Source organism: Cygnus olor, chromosome Z (genome assembly GCF_009769625.2).
Source record: "Cygnus olor isolate bCygOlo1 chromosome Z, bCygOlo1.pri.v2, whole genome shotgun sequence".
Taxonomy (NCBI): Eukaryota; Metazoa; Chordata; class Aves; order Anseriformes; family Anatidae; genus Cygnus; species Cygnus olor.
Window position 1 is genome coordinate 54,341,659 of NC_049198.1, and position 16,085 is coordinate 54,357,743.

The window sequence follows — 16,085 nt, forward strand, 5'->3', positions numbered from 1 at the left end:
CTATTTGTCCACAGTTACACAAATTACAACTCAGCTACAGATTACTGACTGTAATAGTAACTTCAGTGCATGAAAGACAAAAATCTCCCTTTCACCTCATTAAATTGGCATAACTTCCAAGCTGCCCAGAAGGTTAAGCCAAATTTCAGTAATAAATGCTTTGCCAGAAGACTGGCAATATTAGTGCTTCTTCTCATAGGTTATGAAGATTGCATTGGAATAATTGCTTTTAAATCAAAACATCTATGAAATGCGCATACGATAGACTACCGCAGACAACTGCGAATGTTAAAAGAAAGCAGAGGGGGGAACAAAGTGCTTATGGCCTCAATTCTATCAAGTCAGATTTCCAACTACTCCTTTACACAGATTATATGGAAGTATTTTAAAAATACTGTCTTGTGTACTGTAAATTCTGAACTGATCTTGAAGTGACACTATCTTCCTAACCAGCCTAACAAAGCATTTTAAATAGCTGAGAACTTTGAAATGCCTATGAGACTCCGAATTCTTCCAATGATATCAATTTTCTTAAATTGCTTATCTTCCTTCTCAGATATAGAAGCTCTACCCTATCAAATTAGCTACTGATTCAAATCTAAGATGTATAAGCCTAAATAAAGTAACATTAAAAAAAAAAAAAAAAAAAGGAAAAATCCTTAACATCCACATTACATTTGAATCAATGTTATGTACAAACTTTCTTACTGGCAAGTATAACTTTTTCTCACCAGAGAATGAGTCTTTAAGCATTTCCTCAAGACTGTTTTCCAGTCACCGGTCATACAAATTGTAACAGATCTAATAAGTGGTAAATCTGACCTAACTGAAACCGTTTCCAAAGAAAGAGCAGTAGACTCAACAATGGGAAACCATCTTCCCAGACACATACCCACGCGTAGCATTCAGTTTGGATTTAATTTCAAGATAATTTAAATATTAAACATACAGCACAAACTATTATAAACTAAGTAACTGCAACTCTACAGTGAAACACTAAGTAATATTGAAAGAAACAGGGTATAACATAGTTTTAAGATGTAAAAGGCAACACTACTCTGCTGAGGTTACCAGCAGTAAAACCATAAAATACAAAGCTGGAAATGCTGCATACTCATTAAAAAGAACTCCTCATCATCCAACTAACAATGTGGACCGTACAGTCAAGTTCTTAATGTGTTATTTATGTGTAAAATAAACAAATTATGTTTTCAGGAAGTCCTTAATCTACTATACCAGAGGCATTACTTTAATTGACTACGACAGTGTCCATACAGCAAGATGATACTCCAGAAATTAAAGTTACAGTTTATCTACATTATTTCTTTTTTTTAATTTTATTTTTAAAGCAAAATTCTTAGCTTACTTGTTACCTGTAGAATATTGGAAAGATTAACTAGACACTAGATATTTAATAACTGAAAATGAATGTAATTACAAAGAAAATCAGTACATGTCTCCTGTAGACTTTCCCTTGATGGAGCAGCAACAGAGGCGAGAAATTCGTCCACCTGTTTCAGAGACAGGGAGTTGTGTAGAGTTTCCAAAGGGCAAATAGAAGGCACCATGGAATATAGTTCAAAACCTAGAAGAAAAATAAAGAAAAGAGATTTCCAGACTTAAGACAGGATTTAAACTATTGCATTAGCAATTATTAATTCATGACAAAAAGTACTTATTTTAAATCAGCACGTGCAAACATAGTACCCTTGAAATCATGATATTAAAGGTTACAGGAGTTGGAACAAGATGTGCCAGTTTCCAGGATCTATTAAACTCAAGGTACCATGTAGCACACTATGGGATATAAATCCCACGTGCATAAAAAGCAGCCTTCAAACTTCACAGATGTGTTTTGGCAGAACACTAAACAGGTAAATCAATTGACAGCTACGTTATCAACTGTTAGCAAAGACAAGAACTAAAAATGCTAGAACTTCCAAGAAGAAATATATTTGCAGAATTCACATTCTATCACCTTCATTATTCTGTGAAAAACTGTTGTCTTAAATATAAAAGGAAAACCACTATTACCACTTTTGTACCTTGTGGTTACACGTTTTATCTTTGTAAGACAGTTTTACACCTACCTTTTGGCATTTAAAAACGGTATTTAAATAGTGTAAGTTTCATACATTTTAACAGGCTAGTACACCAAACCGAAACCTAAAAATTTATTGGACTTCACTTTTCTATTAGTATTGATTATAAAGCAACCATGCATATCCATATTACTAATATACTGAAAAGCATTTAAACGCATCTTGGAAAAAAAAAAATCACCCTGCAGTTCTGTAAACTGATGCACGTTTGAAAACTCAATGAACAGCTCTTCATCCAATTGCATTTCAAAAGAGGAAAATACATCCATTAGTGTTTTCAACATACGGCTGTAACATTACAACTTTGCAATTCAATATTGTAAATTTACAGTTGCTACATTTTTCTTTTTTAATATTTAAATGAAGAGACAAGAGTGAATGAAGTCATGTTTAGTTTCAGTTCAAGGTACATTTATTAGAGATACCATTATGACTATGACCTGCTCCCTCCCCCAGAACAATAAGCATCAATATTCTCTGGTATGCAGTGTTAATTATTCACTCCCCACTTAGTGCTTTGGACAGAGAAGTAACCAAAATTTCCCCCTGAAAATATCTGTATTTATATTTGGATCCACCTTGGCCATAAATCTCGAGGGACAGTCATTCTCAATATACAATCACCTGAAGTGTATTTATGTCAGCTTCACTTATACTACAAATAAAACAGTGCCTTTCATGGAAACTTTGTTTTCATGTACAAAAGAAACACCACCACATATTTCATTTCTATTTTCATGTAAACACAACAGCTACACTTCAGAGTAAGCACTAAAATATGTTTGGCATACATGTTAACATCCTAAATAACAATGCATGCATGCAAAGCGCAAACCCTTTCTTTGCATTACAGTAAGGTAAGACTTAGCTCTTTACGCTGACAGAAGAGTCACAGTCATTTGGATGAGATTTTTTTTAATTTTACATTGAATGCAGTGGGACAATGTCAGGTTAACTTTTTAATAACTAGTATTGATATACTGCAGTGCTACAGAAAACCAGAAAGGAATTTCAAAATACACCCACGCCCTTTTCTTTCAGGAATTTGCCCCTCCATACGTTTTTATTTGGTTTTAACAACTCTTTTATCTGATAGCCATATCCCAGCATGTTGTTGCAACATCTTTGCCTCCGATATGACTGAAAAGTTATCCTGGAAATCTTTCCGCAGTGTTTTACGATAAATTATACATTTATAATAAATAATTTTTAATTTTAATGATGAAGAAGCCTGACAGTATCCCTTTAAAAAAGGCAATTTCCTGTAAACTACCAGCCTTTTATAGTTTTGGTTATATTGTCTCATAAAGTGCCGTTCCCATCAAAATGCAAGACAATGAAAGGGTACACGCGGCATTTCAAAAAACCACCCTGCTGTCTTACATTTAAAAGCTATAGAGACATACCACTGGAGCCTAGCAATTCCACAGAGGAAATGGACCAGCACCTAAAGAGGTGTCGGTGTTCTGCACAAGAGGCCCAGAAAATAACGTAAAGCACTGTCAGAAGATACTTGTTTCACCATGTTCCTTGAACTAAAGATGGCAGGGAAGGGGGGAGTCTGAAATGAGTTAGAAAGTATGATAATAACATAAAAGTAAGAAAGAAACAGAGTGAAAGGGACAAGGAGAATCAAAATGATAGTCCATAGGACAGACAAAACAACACCAATGTGTCCTCATGTTAGTAGAGAAACCTCAGAAACCTGCAATGTATTTAGGTTCCATAGGAGCTCAAAGAGCATGCATTAATCTTGTAAAAGATGTGTGGTAAAACATCTGTATTAAATGAATCAGAACAATCGATGCATTCATTAAAAGCAATTTAGATCCATTTTAAAGAATGCAGCCACAAAAAGAGAGCGCTAAATGGAGCAGAAAATAATCAATTATTAGCCACTGGTATTCAAGTGCAGCTCTTACTTTCTGACCTTGAATGTTTGGGAAATATTACTTGATTTGATTCTACAGATTAAAAAACAGTTTCCTATCTTTCCTACTGTATCAGTTTTCCTTCAACAAGCACTGCAGTGTAAAAAACTCACTATGTATTCCAAATGAATATCATAAAGGACCAGTTTGCTTCTCAAGAAATCAAAACAAAAACTCGCTCTTTTTCTTTAACCTTGTCTCTAAACAAATACATTTTGAATCTAACACTAAAATGCTGGTGATTTCCACTGCAGTTTCGATGATGTCATCACCACCGTACTCGGCCAGCTGTCATGCATATTTTAAAAATGCAATTAAGAAATCTGAAAAAACTACATTAAGACTGGGTGGATTCAGAAGACTGAGTTTGGTTTTCACGAACAGGATATATTTTGGGCATTTTTAATCAAGCAGAAAATTAGGTATGAAATGTTTTGCTGAAATAGAGAAAGACGGAACTCTGTCGTGTGTTAAATCAGACTTTTTTTTGTAAATATGGTAGACTGAAGGCAAATTAACTCTCAAGTTAACAGGCAACTCTCTCGCTGTGACTAGTAATTTAAGTAATTTGCACAACTGATGAACAGAGAAGCACGATAAGGTAAAATAAATTTTTGTCTGATGTTAAATATAGTGATTTTGCAGGTATGTTAAGTAAAGTGTCTGCTTTGCTTTTTTAATTTAGTATCACTTCAAGAAGATAATCATAAACTCCAGTTGTCAATTTAGTGATTTATTTTAGAATCAGGAGGATCAAGGAAACAGTTCAGCAGGAGCAAGGTGAAGAAGAAGCAGCAGTAGCTATCAAGAAGTGTATACCCAATAAAGATCAGATTTAATTCTGTTTTTATGTTGTATCCATACAGTCTGATCACATGAGTAATTGGGGAGAATAATTTGTTACAGGAGTCATGATTAACAGTGAGTAGCACTTCAATTTTTTTCAAGGATTTTTCTGAGGAATGAATTTTGATGTTTTATTTAGACTAATGAATGGTAAAGAAGGGATTCAGGATATCTAATGATTACAAATATATTTGGAATTGTGCTTTAAGTTAGGAATGACAGACGGCTGGATGATACTGTACACCCGGTATTTGAAATAAAAATAAAAGGGATGAAGCAAGGAACCTTTCGTTTTTGTTTTTAAAATAAAAGCAAAACGTACCATTGGTTGGGTGTCGAGCAAATGAGATAGAAAACCTTTTAACAGCAGAACCGCGTGTGGTGTCTAAGAAAGAGAAAAACAGGTACCTGAAATTTGTAACAGCTACCAAAAGAGGGACATTTTTTAAAAAGGAAAAGAGGAGGTAAGAAAAAAAGAAAAGATGAGAAGGTATTAGAACTGAGTGGCATGCAGAAGGGACCAAGAAAAGGAGCTAAAATCTAAATAGAGGTTAAAAAGAAGAAAATTTGGATTGCTGGTAACTACAAGATGTGTAATGAAGTGTATGAAAACAAGCAGAATGAGCTGGTGATTCTGGCATACAATGTTATATCAGGTTAGAGTTGAACATTGAGTAGTGAATTGGAGGGGAAACAGCATGAATACTGTTTCACCTAGGAGTTATAAAAAGTGTGCTTTTTTACATTCTGAAATCTAGTGAAAGACTTTCTTCCCTACCCCAGGTTATTCAAAACTGAAAATCTCCTGCTCTTTTGTAATCCAATCCCCAGTGAAAAAAGGTCAGGAATCCTAAAATTTTCACCATCAGTATTTAAATTATTAGTTTGTCATTTCTTTCATTCTTTGTATATGCTCCAAGATCAATAATGAATGATAAAACCTGACATTTAAAGTGAGAAAAGAATTTCAAAACTAAAATTTTATTTTACTTTAAAAATGCATTTTCTGAAATCTCCTGACATGTATAACAAGTTTGTGAGCTAATGTTCAATTCAAGACAGAGACAAGAATTAACTATGCTATTAAGTTAAACATAAGCAAGCTATGGGCAATAAAGGAATAGAAACTCATACAATTAATACTAAGGCAAAGGATTCTAGGATTCCATTAAAATCAGTAACCTATGATTTATCTTTAGAAGTTTAATATGGCACATGGGTTTGTGCGTGCATGTGCGAGAGTGTGCACATACCATCTATGAAGCCAGAAGAAGTCAGCTTTTTACGATGAGTACGAGCATAATCCTGTAGGTTAGGTGCACTTGAAGAACCCCCGAGCACTGAGGTGCTAAACAGGCCCGCACAGTGAGACCCTGATGGGAGTTAGAGAAAATACATACAACAACCAGGTGTTCGTCCATTCACATTGGGGATGCATGCAACATGCAAGCACATGGCTCTTACCACACAAAAGGCAGCTTTTGGCAGTGCCTTGGACACGTTCACAATATGCTTGTAATGTCAGAGTGGTACTTGTAGGCTGAAACTATCATAATTTATTGTGCTTCTACTCATCACACAACACTCTCTGCCATATGTGCAAAGAGAGGACTGACTTTAACAAAGTGACTTCTTATCCTGTTTACACATTTGGTAAAGAAAAGTTACCAGTTAGCATTAATGTAAACAACCAAAACAACAAAACAAAAGCAAGATGATGATGTGAACGTTGTGTGTTTTAAAACCTGCAGTTCTCAAACAAATATAAACTGGGAAAATACTACTCATTGCTTTCATCCAAATAAAATTTTGAGATGATAGGCTGCAATGAAGTATGCATGCATTTCCACAGACGTGGAAACACTTCCCCTTTAGCCCCAACAAAATGTTAACCAAATCTGAAATACTCTATTTGTATTTCAGCTACCATCATTGTTAGAAATTGAAAATATCTAAAAGTTTCATAGAGTTTAGCTTAACTTCCTTTCCAAAGAAGACTTTTGTACATCTCCATGCAAGTAATAGTACTTTTGTTACAATTTATATGATCCTGACACTGGGATGGGAGTGTTAACAAATCATTGAAAGCTACATAAAGAAAGATGAAAATAACTTTTATAATCCAACATAAATTAAATTTACATAGAACAGTGAAGAAAATGGAAAAAAATGCTGTAATTTTTTCCCTTGATTCTTCATTAATAGTTGAAAGGAAAAGTGGTTTCACTCAGAACTTATCTTTTCCATTTTAGATAGCTCATTTTTGAAGACCAAGTACCTATCTAGTGATACTTCCTTTCATTACTTTTGATGACCTAACGAGAGGAAACATTACTAGCACATGTGACCAATCACAGCCAAAATAAATTGGTGCCTGGTCTGTGGCAAAAGCCTTTGACATCAAATGTAATATCTTGACCTATGCACAGAAATAAACTTCCACAAGCCATATTGTGTCATATTGACAAAAGAAAAGTTGTTTAACTTTAGCAAGCACACAATAAAAAAAAAATTACTTCAATAAACAAGAGCACCTGATGTATGCATTTTACTAATGGAAAAATATAATAGGGAGAAAAGTATCACAGAAAGATTAAACATGCAAAAAAATACAATCTTTGCAGAGAGTTGAAAAGCTACTTCTCAGTTTATGCATGTACCTTATGCATTTTCTACACTTCATTTTTCCCATAAAAAGACACACTTACAGAAAAAAATCAATATTAATTTATAGTAGTGCAAGATTTCATGTTTTTACATATCAGGCATGTGAATGTGAGTTCCAAAGAAGCAACAGAAAAGCACCACTTGAATTAAAAGAATTTGAAACAACTCATTGAATTATAGCATGATTCATTCTAATGCTGAAAAGAAGAAATTGATTTTCGGAGAGGGAATATGTGCAAAAACCCTAATATATCAAGATACTTGAGGTTTGTTCCCCCTTCCCCTAAGTAAGACACCTTCAATTCCACCAATTGCCCACAGTAGGAAATGCTAATTTTCAAGAAACATGTTTTAACTGTTTCCATTGTAGGCTATTTCAATCCAAAAGATTCTTGCAAAAACCCCAGTCAACTCTGTCATGAACTACATTTTTTTTTAATCTACTTTACAGTAAAAATAATCCTGTTTCAGTCAGTACAGTGTTAGTAGTGTGAACAGCCTCAAACAATTTGCTCTTTTCAGTTGTGATTTATTTAGAAACTTTTGTTGTACAAAATTGACCAGTTCAATAGGCACACTCATCACATTATTGATAGGAAATACTACCAGGTCCTGTTCACATCGAAGTTTTTTAAAGAAAGTACAACTGTGCAGAACAACAGGCAGATGAAAAGCTACTGACATGGAACAAAATTTCAACTCTATGCACATACCTAGACCACTCTGCTTTTGTTCCAGAATAGTTCTTGGTGTTCGTAAGTTACTATTGCTTTCTGATAGGACCTGGATATAAAAAAACAGAAAAATAAGGGAAAGTAGGACAGTGGCATGAAAAGTCCATTTAACTTGATACAGCAGCCTGCTTCAGACAGACAAGTGTTAATAAGCTGTATGATAAGTGTTAGTAAAAATATGTGAAGGAAACATGAAAGATCATGCAATATCCCCTTCTGAAGGGAGTCCATTTCACATATGAGTTCCTTGCAATGAAGTGGTGCAAAGCAAGCATTCAGAATGAGAAGGGACACAGACCAAGACAGATATGAGAACAGACATTTGAGACATTTTATTTTACCAAATGCACTCTCCTAAACTGCGCCTGTATTGAAAAAAAGGAGGGGAGGGAAGGAAAGACAGACAAGCTATTGAGGACACCAGACAATCACTGATCCATGCACGGGCTCAATCAGTGTAATCTTCAGATGCTCACAGCCTTTACTGATATAAACTTTTCCTATGCAAATAGTTTTATAATCTTCCACAACAAAAAGAAATTATGAAAATTTTCAAAGAAAAAGGATATGATTAACAGAACACCATCCATTGTCATACAGGTAAACAATATCTTGAAATACAAAGAATCTTATATCTTCATTGGTACTTTAAAAATTTTACTGTCTTTTTTTTTCCTGCTTCCTCCCCCACATATTTAGGGAAATCTTCAAAATATTGTACAAGTCAATGGATGATGTACTGTGTTGGGAGTTTTAGATACCTCCAGATACAGAACGCAAGAATTATTAGTGCTAGAGTTTGTTCCCTGCAATAGTTAATACCAGGCCACTGGAAATATGATATATGCAAAACAAGTTTTGAATAGCAATATGAAGTTCCAAATAAATTATTTTAAATGGTATTGGTTGCAATTATTTAAAAAAATTAAATTTAAATTTACCTACCACCAAATTAAGCAATGCCGTTTTTAAAGTCTTAAAGGACAACTAAGCCAAAGCAGAAATCTGTTTTATTAGGCAGTAGACTATGTCTTTTCTACTGTGGTAACATTTGCAATTCCTATAAGGAAACCAATTTTTCAAGAAAGTGTGTAACACATTCAGTGGAAAAACATGCACTTGCTCTTTTTCCCCAAAACATTCTTGGGAAGTAATTTTAAAAAGTGGAAGAATTTGCTTCAAATGTAATCCGTAACAAGGGATTAGATGTCCTTAAAGACAGTTGGTTGTTGCTTGGAATGCATAATAATGTTTAATGAAGTAAAGTTTAAAAACCTGTTGCCATGAGCCAAAAATACTGGATGTGAAAGCCAATGATTTAGGGGAGACAGGGGAAGAAGTGATTTGTTCCCCTGATCTGCGTCTTCGACGCCCAGTACCCACACCACTGGTGTAATGCAGCCAGGTACCAATACACTCTGGGCTAGACACACTCAGGGGGCTCTCTTCCTGGAAGTGAGAAAGGGGGCAAAAAACAGCAAAGCATGCAAAGTTAGATTCAACAGAGCCAAATGAACAGAAAAGAAAAAAAAATACCCAGTCTGCTTGCACCCTTTTAATATACTGCTTCTAAAACTATTAAACAGTGAGTAGGGAAGAGTAGTATTACAATATGAGGAAGTTATCACTTCCACTCAATCAATTATATTTTAATACAATCTAATCAAATTTCTGGTAGATTAATTATTAAATAACGGCATGAAAGAAAAATAATGGGCATCAATGATTGGTTCATAATTTTTAGAATTCCTCATGTTGGAAACGGAAAATCTTTTATCCTTGACATACTGTTTAATAGTTTTCCCCCTCTAAGTACATTAAACTTTCCTATTTAGTACTTAATAATTTTCATTGATAGTCTATAGCCTGATCTAAGAGACTCTGATTTTTAGAATCACCTTTGAAACTTTACAACTGACCGACTGTTAGGTAACACCAATCTGACTGGTAGTAGTTTTCCAACCTTAAAAAAGCCCTAAACATTATCTAAAGCTGGACAGCTATAAGACTTCAAGGGAAGACAGTGTCAGGCTGAGCCCTGCATGCCCTATATCACTATGTAGCATTAGCAAACAACATTTTTTGCAGTACAGAATTTGATTTCCAATGCTGATGAGTCTTACTTTCTCATTTTACTCTTCGAAATCTTTTTTTTTTCCATGACTCAGTTACAGTTGCCATGCTTCTCTAAATATTGCTGACTATACCCCAGATGTAAACTTCCATCTAATCTCATACCTGACAGTGTCCCTTCAAATTAATGGATGTAAGGGAAAAGAGAATTGCCTTACAGACAAAAAATAAAAAAATAAAAAGGTTCAAGGCAGTTGCAGTTTAAGTTGCAGTAAAATGTCTTTTTTAAAAAACACTTGAAAATACTATTTGGTATGAATATTCCAAATACTGGTTTTGCAGATTTCAGTGGGCCAGATGAATCTCTCAATTTTCCTTTTGGACAAAAAAAATAAGTAAATAAATCATAGTGTATATTTTCTTTAAATATTCCAGCAAATAAACAGTCACTGAATGCTGGAACCCATTCTATCGGGAGACATATTACACGCACAGTCAAAATTTAGTAATTTGTGTTACCAATACCTTTTGAAAGTAACTTCCACACAATTTATGAAAATGAAAGAGATTAAAAGTTTGAAGTAAAAAGTCTATTAAGCTGTGTGTATATGAACTCATAACTAGGAGGGGAGCTTGCATGATCATACTGAAAAGAGCATTTAAAAATCCAAAATATTGATGTTGTGAGCATTTGTTTATGATAAAACTTGGAAATAGAAAACGTAAGACATTCACATTTATTACCTATGTTAATTTATGAAAGTCATGTGAAGTTATACAGATATTCTTGTAGAAGGAAACCATGCATCTTTTTCTCTCCACACTACCAATAACCAAATAACTTGCAAATCTTCCTTCTGTAATACTTGCATTGCATACAAACAGTCCATTGCCAACACAAACATGAAAGGAAAAGCTTTTGGAGTGAATCTTAAGTTCTGATGGTTTTAAGCAACTGAAAATGAGGCAATAAGAAGCTGTTAGTCTGCTTCTAGCATTAACATCACAGAAGTGCCACTATGCACCAACTGAAGCTTTGCCACTCAACCATACAAATGGTATCAGTGACAATGCTCTGCATCCCCCACCTCTGTGACATTAAAGCCGTATCAGTGAAGCACACCTAGATGTCATGGCCTTCAAGACAGGAGACTAGACTGTTCAAGCTGTTATCTAAAGACTTAATGAAACACAAACCCCACCCATTTAAAAAAACCACAACTTACTGTCTATTGTCTTACCTTCAAATGCTGAATGAGTGGAGTCACTTCCACTCCACATGAAAACAAATACACCTGAAGACATTTATCTCACCTTCTGCACCTCCCCTAGAGCCCCCCAAACCCCCATCCCCTCTCAGTATGATGACCCTGAAGGTTTGCTTACTTCCCAACACCAGCAGTCTTGTAAGGATGGATATAAAAGCAATGTATGTTAGTTGGAAGATGTAAGTTTAGACTGAAAGAGTCTTTGTTTTCAAACATGTTTTTTTTTTTTTCTCTAATATGGCTTAAAAAAACAACTACAAGGAAATAAATCTTTTATGGGAAAATAATCATGTATTTTAAAAAATTCCTTCAGACAAATTATTGCCATGGAGGACTTCCCACAAAATAAGAGGAACCCTTTTGTGAGACTTAACACCATACCAGTTCCGTGTAATCGAAAGCAGAATTACCTTTGTTATTGCTTTGTTAAAATAAACAGAAGTTAATTCCTGTGAAATTCACTCTCTGAAACATAAACACTTACTTCAACAGAACCAATCTTCCTGGATCGTGGAAGGGGTGACTTTCTGTGTATGTGAATTGGATCTGATACCATTGGCTTGAACATCACTACTGACCGATCTGTTTCATCCCTTCTAGAAGCATGTGCCTCTTCATCACTATCATTTCTGTGGGAGGTTTTCTTCGAGCCTTCATTCTACAAACAATATAATTCCTTTTCAATTTAGATTCACACCTTGCAACACATATAGAGAAGTGACTACTAAATGAACCTTCTGCATAAACACAAAGCGACATAAAGATACCAGTAAATTATATACTATTGAACAACTAGTTATAAAATGCATATTGATTTAGACTTAATAATCCACGTGTATTTGCTCCTACCATGCCACTGCGTATGACAGCATGGTCTTAATTAGCCAGACTGTTCAGCCTACATATCTTATTCCAACTTCCTGCTGACATAGTAGTAAAATTCTTGCCTCACAAGTCAAAATTCCAGCCAAGCTTTGCTTTCATTTATTTCGCATGTGGTAACTCCACAGACCTTCAAATACAATTACAGTCCTCAACAATCTGTTGAGCTGTCAAGCCAATAAGCATGCCAAACTGTCTTATTCTCTTAAATATTTATTTCAGTTGCCAGCATATCGTTAATGTGACACTGCCGTTGCTACCACTTTTCTTACAAAGAATAGTTTGTACTTGTAGTAAAGTCTAGCAAAGCCATAGGAGACCCACATTATCTGTGTACATTCCAAATGGACCTCCTCAAAAATTACACTTGTATTTTTTAACCTAATAATTTCCCACTGTTTATTTTAGATATGTCTGCATCCAGAAAAAATAATAATTTTTGCTTTAAAGAAAGGTATAATTATTACCTCTCGGGAGGCAGGTCTGTATCCGTAACCAGCTGGTAAATTTTTATCTTCCTCACAGCCTTTGGCTCCTGGACTAAAGTGCAACTCTACATGGAAACGTTCTTCTGAAGAAAGTTCCTGAAGAAAATGATAAATAGATTTACACTTTAATACATAGCTTAGCATTACTCATTTCTGAAGACATTCATCCATTTTAAATACCTTGTTTGGATCCTCATAAAGCATGATAACAATCTGTGTCATGTAATTGAGTTCATTGACAACATTTAAATAATCCATGGCTCGTTTCCATTGTTCATCTTTTGATTCCTTATGAAGAGAAAAAAAAATCAGCATCTTGACAAATAAAAGCTAGCAATTTTCTTTAGAAAGACTGATGATTTCCATTTTCTCCCATTTACATGGCATTTACTTTCACAGAAGCAGTATAAAGCTCTTTATAGCTAATAGAAAACCTGAGACAACTAGAAAAAAGTGAAGCAAAATTACTCATTAAATGAATGGAAAGTGGAGATCAGAACTTTTCGCATTTTATTTTAGTGTATCTTTCATGTTATTTTGTTAATAATGATATATGCTCTGTAGACAGAAGCACCATTTTATATTCTCCTGACGAGAATCTTGGACTCTGCTATAAACTTGCTTCAAATAGTATATCATGGGAAATGTTTCTAGGTATCTTTATAACAGTTAAATAGACAAAGGGTACTTCTAAAGTATAGCAGAAGAATAAGCATCATATTCTGAATTATTTAAAGTGAATATTCACCTTTTTCATACTCTAAAACAAAGGTCCATTAATTATGAAAAAACAAACCACAGGTGTATCTGCTGTAGCTTGTTACAGAGGTGTAGGATTAAAAATGCTTTTTGCACCAATGAGTTTACTCATCTGTCACCAAAAGCAAGTACATATATGCAGCTATTTCAAAAAATATTACTTTAATCATGATGTCTCAGAAACATCTATGCAGACTCTGTGGTGCTACACTGTCCTCTCTCCATGAGCTCAGCTGGTTAACTGGTGAATCTGAAGAGCTTGTTATTTTGGTCTTTGGTTTCAAAGCCAATCAGATGGAGAATAAAGCAGCACCTTCAAAGTATTCTACAACAGTATGGTAAAGAAAGACAGTCCACTGAACAGTAGGAACTTTGCACTACAAGAGCATTCTTGAAGCCAGGTAGAAAGGTCTTGACAATATTCCAGTAATCAAAAATAAGCCAATCCAAAAGTCAATTCAGAGAAGCCTGAATTAGATAATTTGAACAGAAAAGAGTTGGTAATAATTATAGGTGACAACAGAAGACAAAAAAATGATTATCTTCCCTTTGCAAACCCCTTTGAGACCATAACATATATAGCTGAACACACCAATGGAACTCAATTTAAAGGAGCATGCTGTTTTGCAATGACCACCCTAGGAGTTCAAAATTTGTCTCTGCATATAAAACAAGAAATCAAATGTTTAAAAAAGTATTATAATTTCCAAAGCCACTTTAGAAAATTAAGCTTTCAATTAATAGAGCTTAGTAAAAGTTGATCTTTTTGGTTCCTCATAAAATACCACAGCTTTCACAGAAAAAGTGTTCAACTTACATCACATAAGGCACCATAACGAAGGGTGGACAACAGGGAATGGACATGACTTTCACTGGTGAAATACAGTCGTGTACGAACATGGCGTTCAGGGGACATAACACCCCTGGAGTAACTTAAAAGAAAAAGAAATCTAATTAGACCATAATGAGATGTAACCCTATTTTAGAAATAGCTGTCGACTAATAAATGAGTCATATGTTTTAAATTATTCTGAACTAGTAAGACATTTCAAGTATGAAAGCTATGGAGTATCTCCAGTAAGTCTAACAGAAATTAATGTAACCATATAAAAAAATTAAGACTTACAGAGGGTGAAGCTTATTTACAGTATCATCATCTTGAGTTCTCTGAAGGTCAGAACGGATTTTTCTAACTAGAGGAGTGCAGTAACCTTTGGCAATCTCTAGTTTCTCAGCCTTAGAAATACCATATTCCTGCGTAAGAAGGAATTGACTTTTAAAAATCAGTTAAAGATCAAAACATCTTCTAATTCAAGGCTTGTATATTAAATTTAATTAGCCATCTATTACTTTTCTCTGGCTGCAAACTGTTTTGTTTAATATTATTATAATAATCAAATACTGACCTCTCCCTTCAAGTAAGAAAGGGTTTGCCTTTTTCCTGTTTGAGGTAACACCGAAAATCGCTTCTTCATGCACAGGATATTACAATACAATTTCATATTCTGTAGCCTACATCATTTAGAGCTAATCTGAATTTATCAGCCTGCAGTACATGGAAATTTAACTTGTCTATACCTAGCCTTAAATTCTGTGAAACTTAAGATGTTTTTATCAGGGGGTTTTTATCAGGGAGTGTTAGCACTTTGAAGCAGCAGAAAGGTCCTTTAAAATTTCGGTTGCTTAAGGCAAGGGAAGTTAGATAGACCATGATTCAGCATCAATTGCAGAGAGCCTGAAAACGAAGTTGTTAAAAGCAGCAAGAATGAAATTAAATGTGATTTAAGAATATACAGTTGATCATGTGGGCTCCACTTAAATTTGTAAAGAATGGCTGTGATGAGACAATTCACCTTAATACACTGCAGTAGCAGTATAAACTGCCAGAAAAAAATCACTCTGAACACACTTCAATGAATGCTGAAACAAAATCTTTCTTAAACAAAACAATCTGCTTCCTAGCAGAAAATAAGACGTGAAGTTAAAGGGACCTTCAATAGAAAATACAAAGTTGACATCTTTCACACAGCTTGATAAAGCATTAATTCTGCAATCCACTTCATAACTGAAAATATTTACCTGAGGGATCACAATGTCAGCTAAAGCCTTTGAAAGCCTGTATAATTCCATTGTGTTTTCCAATTTTAAGGAGCCATTGTGCTGCACATCATACTTTATACAGTCGTAAATATCAGGAATTTTGCTAATATCGTATCTTCCATTCTTTGTTTTGAAGTCTTTTTCTAGCTTGGCCCATCTGCGCAGCATCAGTTCTAATGTTTCACTGTGGTACAGCTGAATATCTGGATAAATACATATCTCATGTAAGTAATCA

At 34.5% G+C, this 16,085-nt stretch overlaps 1 protein-coding gene across 9 annotated transcripts in view; it reads right to left on the reverse strand.

Annotated features, from left to right (window-relative positions):
* PPIP5K2 (diphosphoinositol pentakisphosphate kinase 2) overlaps nt 1–16,085 on the reverse strand; it is a 42,690-nt gene that overhangs the window by 3,393 nt on the left and 23,212 nt on the right. For 2 of the 9 annotated variants that reach the window (XM_040540645.1, XM_040540649.1), the window contains exons 18-28: nt 15,830–16,053; nt 14,877–15,004; nt 14,568–14,682; nt 13,172–13,279; nt 12,971–13,087; nt 12,106–12,279; nt 9,556–9,729; nt 8,260–8,329; nt 6,133–6,252; nt 5,202–5,264; nt 1,454–1,585 (exon numbers count right to left, since the gene is read on the reverse strand). In XM_040540645.1, coding sequence (XP_040396579.1) covers nt 1,454–1,585; nt 5,202–5,264; nt 6,133–6,252; nt 8,260–8,329; nt 9,556–9,729; nt 12,106–12,279; nt 12,971–13,087; nt 13,172–13,279; nt 14,568–14,682; nt 14,877–15,004; nt 15,830–16,053 — 1,425 coding nt within the window. The remainder of the gene's footprint in view (nt 1–1,453; nt 1,586–5,201; nt 5,265–6,132; nt 6,253–8,259; nt 8,330–9,555; nt 9,730–12,105; nt 12,280–12,970; nt 13,088–13,171; nt 13,280–14,567; nt 14,683–14,876; nt 15,005–15,829; nt 16,054–16,085) is intronic. The other 7 variants (XM_040540648.1, XM_040540647.1, XM_040540646.1 and 4 more) reach the window with 7 other exon arrangements.